A 6,595-nucleotide genomic window follows, 5' to 3' on the forward strand; every position below is an offset into this window, starting at 1 on the left:
CCTCTTCCTCTTCCTCTTCCTCTTCCTCTTCTTCTTCTTCTTCTTCTTCTTCTTCTTTTTTGTGGGACTGGGGATTGAACTCTGGACCCTGTGCTTGCCAGGCAAATGCTTATTCTACTAAGCTATCTCCCCGCCCCCTCCAGAGGCATTTCATGTTAACTCCCCTCACAGCCAGATCCTTCCCATCTGGGATGCTAAAGCTGACCCCCAACTCCAAGTTCTAACTTAAAAGACTAACCTCCAGGTGGCTCAGGGCCAATTACAAGACAGCATCTGGGTCTTGTTGCTAATGTGCTGCACACCACCCTCCCCTAGCAACCTGCTGGCCCTCTTTGAGGGTGGTAAACCGAGACTTTGGGTTTTGACTCCACACCTGGGTGTGGTAAATGCATAGAGCAGGGCAGGACCCTGTACCCCTGGCCACTGCAGCCATTGAACATGAGTCTCCCAAGCTGGCCAGGTCCTGAAGGCATGAGGATCTGGGAGAACTGCAACTGGCAGTAAGACCCGGGTCCCTGGTCACTGGCTCAAGCCCCTCCCTTTGCTGGGTCTTTGACCCTGCAGAGAAAAGATATCGCTTTACAGATTTCTCAGCAGGAAGTGTGCCAGAGGGGAGGGTGTGCTCCATGCCTAGCAACGCGAGGCTTCTCCTGAGAACAGCCTCACCAGGTCTGCGCACTCCTGAGAAGCTGCGCGGGCAGGCCCTGGTGGAAAGTGGCTCCACAGAGGGTGGCTCTCAGGCGACCATGAGTGTGATCCTCCTGGGTTTCCTGTTGGCTGCTGCCCCAGGTGAGTGTTTCCAGCAAGGAGTCAAGTCATGTAGCGTTGCAATGTTGATTTAGTGGTCGGCCAGTTTACCTGTTATTATTTTGTTCACAATGTTGGCCCTTGAAGTGGTCAGGCTCTCCACGGAAGTACCTCACTGCTGGTAAGTTGTTTCCTAAGTTACAATGACAGGAGCGGGCAGGCTTTCTGAGGGCAGATGGCCGCTTCTCCCAGGATCTGCCCTTTGCAGACTCAGGCCCAGCATGCGCCTCTGGAAGCCCCCTACAGACATGCACAGTGAGACAGGATGTGTGTGGGGGTATCTGCAACAGCAAAGACTGCAGGCAGTGTACGCGGTGGGATCAAACACACAATGAATGCTTAAATTAAAAAATTGTATTATACTAAGAGACATTTGCCATGGATCTTGCCAAACACTCACCCTCACTTGGACCACACTTACCCCTCTCTCCTCACAGCTTTCTGAAGCAGTTTTGGAAGTTGCCTTTCGTGAACATCTTTATGAGGTGCAATAAAAAGTTGGGCTGCTGTGGAGCACCCCAGGAGTGCAGACAGCTACAGACCACCATCTGTAGCGAGCACCCTCTGGCTCTTCCCTGAAGTCAGGAGGGCCATAAAAGGCAGGAGATTTAAACTGATTCAAGGCATCAAGACGGGCACAATAGCACAACCAAACACATTCGTGAAAGAGGACTTTTAGAAAATGGCAAGAACGATGGACTGAGTGTATTTGATGCTGGAGGGGGTATGTGAGAGTGATTAAAAGCAATATAAAGGCCAGCCAAATAGCTCAGTGGATTAAAGCGCCTGTAAGCAGGCACGCGGGGCCAGGGGTTCGATCCCAGAGCCTGCTGTGCTGGCCCCGCCCCTGGGAAGAGCTGAGATGGTAAGTGAGACTGGGTGTGGTGGCACACGCCTGTAATCTCAGCTCTTGGGAGGCTGTAAACAGGCAGATCACTGAGTTTGATATAGTAGTGAGACCCTGAACATCCTGTAGATCTCCCCCCCTAAAAAAAATACAAAGAAAGAAAAAGCAATATAGCTTTTACTGTAATAAATTTTAAAAATCACTATGTTCTGATCGCATATATGTCCCCCACTCGAGGACGTAGTACGTGGTGCTGCATCTGTGCCGGGGTCTCTGGGCCTCTAGGAAGAGGCAGGCCTGGCTTAGCCCCAGGGGCTCTCACCAAAGTGGGCTGATTCCTAACTTCAGAGAGGAGGAGCTCTTTGCTCAAGTACTCATGTAGGTATTGCAAGTGGAACCCGGAGCCGAGCCCAGCCTTTGATTCCAAAGGCTCCTCTTCTTTGTCTGCAGGGCGACTGCTATCAGTGTGGAAGGGGCCTTTCTAGTTTTCACGTTCGGGGGACTTTGCTGTTTCCACTTCCCATGCCAAAGAAATCTGCTATGAACCATGATGTCTTTGGAATCAATTAAGAACACGTGGAATGGAGCCAGCGGGTTTGGGTTCAAATCCTGACCCTACACTGACCAGCTGTGCACCATGAGCCACCGCATTTGTGTGCTGTGGCTTCTCTCAGGTGTGCGGGGGGGGGGGGGGGACAGCAGCACCCCTATCCCATAGGTAACGTGAGGGTTACATGAAAACGTCTCTGTGAATGGATGTCCTATAATGCCACCATCATCATTCATTATTTATTCAACAAGTATGTAGTGAGCACTCTTATTCAGGTATTAAAATAAGCACCTTCCTTGCAGTTAGAGCGCACGTGAGTCAAACAAATGAGAGGCTGACACCATCTGGTGTGTCAGATGTCATGCTGTGGGGACACGGGAGCCTTGGGAAGTGGACTCTAAGTGGATCCAGACGGTGCTGGGAAGGTTTTCTGAAGGAAGAGACGCCCAAGGGACATCTTAAGGATGCTGCGTTTTGGGAAGTGGCAGGTGCTGTATGAGCACTAGATGCTGAGCAGAGACAGGGAGAGCAGGGCGCTGGCAAAGCCGAGTGCGGAGAGAGGCCCGAGCAGCGGCGGGCGGGGTCTGGCAGGGCCGGAGGCCATTCCTGCACCGGTGTTGCTCTGAGCTGGCGGAGCTGCTTGAGTCCCTGGTGCCCTTCTCGCGCTGGACTTGGCGATATTCTTTATGTTTTGTTGCGTCCTGCAAACTGTGATCCTGTTACACTCCCTCAGTCTGTATTCTCCTGAGGCAACCCCAAGAGAAGGGTTCAAGAGGAAGTCATTTACTGGGAACGCGAGTCCAGGAAACCGCAGTAGGGGGATAGGAAGTGAGAAATTGAGTCATGCTAACCTTCCACCACCTTGAGCCCAGGGTGGGAGCTTCTCTCGAGTGACCCCAAATGAAAGGTCAAGGAGTCGCAATGTTTAACCAGCACTGCTGGGGCCACTGGGCTGTGTCTGGGGTCACTAATTTCTTGGCACTAGAGCTTGTTCTTTGTGTAGGCTGAACTGCTCTTCGGTAGAGAGCCTGGCTGGGCCTATAAAGTGAACCCAAGGCCAGCCTGAACTGCACAGTAAGACCCTGTCTCAAAAAGACAAATCGAAACAAAAGGCAAATCCAGAGCATGCCTTGCATCTGTCTGGGCTTTGTGCTTGGTCTCGTGGAACTTTGGGACAAGCGGAAGGGATGTGAGCGTGGCCTCATAGTAGCTCTATCAGTGAGAAGTCCTTGTCCCGCATGCACAGCTCACGTGTTTTCTGCCTGTGTCCTTGAAATTAGGGCAGCCTAGCTTGTTAGCTTGAGCGTAGAATAAGTTCTTAGATCTTTGGTGGGCTTACTGAGCCACTGTGTCTGATTTCTAAGACTTTTGGTGCAAACAAATGACACATTTATTGTGCTTTTATTTTGTGGTGCTTAGAAAAACAAGTGTTTGTGTTTCTTCTAAGGCAGCCTAGCTTTTCTCAATTTCGTCGTTGAGAATGCCAGCCCTGTTCTGGAAAATGCCTCTGAGCACACGCAGGTGGCCACAATCAGAGTGTCGCTGTCACCTTATGCTTCCCTGCTTGGAGATCCTGTTATCCTTAATGCGAATCCCGTGGTCCATCCATTTGTGCTATCTCGGAGATCCACGCATCTATGGCATGTGAGTATGCGGGCCGGCAAATTCCTGTCTGGTAGTCTGCGCCGAGCTTGGAGATGAACCTCTCCCCCGCCTCTCTCTCCTCCCTGGCGTCTTTACCTTAGCAGCTGCTCGCTGGGATCATGTAGAGGATCAAATGGTCTGAAACCCTTTCTTACTCCAGAACCCGTTTCCCTCCCAGATATACACTGATGATTTGAGCCAGCATAGGACAGTGCCTGCCCTCATGGTGTTTGCTGTCTACACAGATATAGCTCAATGAAGTAAGCGCACACACAAGTCTAAGATGGCAAATGTGACAGGAGCCAGGAAACACAACTGGCAAGTGTTTGACAGCCCTTAGGAGGACCTCCTTAGGGCTCCCAAGGAAGAGCTACGGGAAAGTCAGACTGCACAATGGGGAGAATTAAGCAGAGGAAAGAAAGAACGCTCCAGGTAACAGGAGCAGCTACACACAAGGCCTCCAGAAAGGAAGAGCACGCAGAGAGGAGGGACAGAGCGGTCAGCGTGACAGGGGCTGCCGCTGGGGTGGAGCAGACTGCTCCTGCTGGGGCAAAGCTTAGGCAGGCTTATTGCTCGCGAAGAGATGGATCCTGAAGGTCAGGGTTCCTTGAGTACCACGCACACCCACGGCACGCATGGCATCCTCTCGGCCCCTCTGTGTTACTCCCACGGGCCTGGGGAGCCGGGGAAGGAGCACTGTGAACGCGGAGCTCTGCTGCGTGTGCCGCAGGTAACGCAGCCCGTAAGAGCTCCGTGGGGTGTTCGGCCTTGCCTGCTCCGGCTACTGTTGGTCCAGGTCTCTCTTGGGCCCCTTGTGCTCCTTAGGACACGAAGTAGTACAAGCGCCTTCCTCTGGGTGGAGAGAGGAGGATAAGGGTCAGCTCAGCCCACGTGCGTGGCTCGCTCCTCCCCCACAGGCCGACGCGCGTCGCGGGGCCGAGCCGTGGGCCAGAGAGCTGTGCCCGGGTTTTAGAAGAGGGAAACGCAGACACCTGTGGCAAAGGACATGGATATAGGGGGGGATGAAGCACTGGGGACCTTAAGTTCCCTCACGTCTAACAAACCACTGAAGGATTTAGCAGAAAAAGGTCACAAGTTGCATGTATTTTCAAAGGCCCACTGCAGCTCTTTTGAGAACAGAGGCGAGAAGTGACGGGAGGTCGGTCATAAGGCTCTTGAATGTACTGCCCCTACCTGGGGGTGGTCAGACCTTTACATCTGCTTCCTTATGAGGGGCCCCCTTCCCTGCAAGGCATTAGGGTGCACCCGAAGAGAAAGAGCAGAATGGCCATGTGATGGGGTCTGGGCTGGCCCGCTGCTCACGGGGACGTGAAGACCACGAGGCAGCCCGAACCTCGGCATCCATCGGTCAGAGTCGGGTTGAGGAAATTGGTGAGGGGATCGCTGCTGCAGGGGCCAGTCAAGTGCCGGCCGGGCGAGGCTGTAGCAGAGAAGGAGCAGACAGCCAGACTCAGCTGTGCTTAGCGAGTGACTGCTTGGCAGTCAGTGCTGGGAAGGGCATCTCTGGAGTCACTCGGGCCTCGGTGGAGCCGCCGTCTCCTGCCCTACCCCCGTGCTCTGCCAGCCTGCTTCTCCGGCTCCACAGTGGCCGTCGGTGAGGAGGACGCTAGTCCAGCACACGCCAGCCTGACTCCACGAGGACACGAACACAGCCTCGGCCAGACCGCGGTCAAACTGAGGGCAAGTTTAGGGAAGCCACCTCTCTGCAGCCTGTGCTGCTGGCAGTGAGCACAGTCACCCTGGCTTAGGGGGAGGGCGACGCGGGGTCCTCTAATTCAGTTTGGCGTCACACGCTACCTCACACTTACTCTTTCCTTCGTATTTTTTATTTTATTTTACTTTTTGTATATTTTTAATTTACTTTTTAAGTTTTAAGATGAATAAAAAACAAGAAGGATACAGAATTTCAAAAGAAGATAAGAAACTAGCAATGGTTGTTATGTTGCATATTGTTATCCTCAAAGTACAGGCATGTAAATTGATCAAACCATACAAGCACTAACTGTTCCTTAAAATAAGCCAGTAGACAGCACAATTATCTTAGCTCTTCTTTCTTTCTTTCTTTCTTTCTTTCTTTCTTTCTTTCTTTTTTTTCTTTTCTTTTCTCCTTTCCCCATCACAATAGGGAATTTTTTTTTTTTTTTTGAGCAGTTTCTTTCCTTTTCACAATATCTGTTGTGCCTTTTGGGGTTTATTTACTCTTTCAGGTTCTTACACTAGGGTGACAATACAATATTTACACATGTGGGTCTGATTTATTTCATTTATGAGTATGATCTCTAGTTGCATCCATTTGCCTACAAAATCTAGTTTATCTTTCTTTATAGCTGAATAATACTCCATTGCATAATAATATCACATCTTTTATATCAATTTCTTGATTGTTGGACATTTGGGTTGTTTCCAAGATTTAGCTATGATAAATTGCACTGCTATAAACATGGGTGCACATATATTGCTATGGTATGATGTTTTTCGTTCTTCTGGAAAAGCGCCCAAAAGGAGACTATTTGGATTGAATGAGGCCACCATTCCTAGCTTCTTGAAGAATCTCCACACTAATTTCCATGGTGGTTGTACCAGTCTACACTCTCACCAACAGTGGAGAAGGGTTTCTTTTTTTCCACAGCTGCTCCAGCATTTGTTACTGGTTGACTTCTTGGTGACATCTATTTTCTCTCTCTCTCTCTCTCTCTCTCTCTCTCTCTCTCTCTCTCTCTCTCTCT

General features: G+C 50.9%; 1 protein-coding gene across 1 annotated transcript in view; it reads left to right on the forward strand.

Moving 5' to 3' along the window:
* Positions 1-402: 402 nt before the first annotated feature.
* LOC111813667 (cadherin-related family member 3-like) overlaps positions 403-6,595 on the forward strand; it is a 78,988-nt gene continuing 72,795 nt past the window's right edge. The window contains exons 1-2 of the mRNA XM_023704997.1: positions 403-789; positions 3,652-3,848. Coding sequence (XP_023560765.1) covers positions 627-789; positions 3,652-3,848 — 360 coding nt within the window. The 5' untranslated portion in view covers positions 403-626. The remainder of the gene's footprint in view (positions 790-3,651; positions 3,849-6,595) is intronic.

The sequence above is a fragment of the Octodon degus genome, unplaced genomic scaffold (genome assembly GCF_000260255.1).
Source record: "Octodon degus isolate 3935 unplaced genomic scaffold, OctDeg1.0 scaffold00210, whole genome shotgun sequence".
Lineage (NCBI taxonomy): Eukaryota > Metazoa > Chordata > Mammalia > Rodentia > Octodontidae > Octodon > Octodon degus.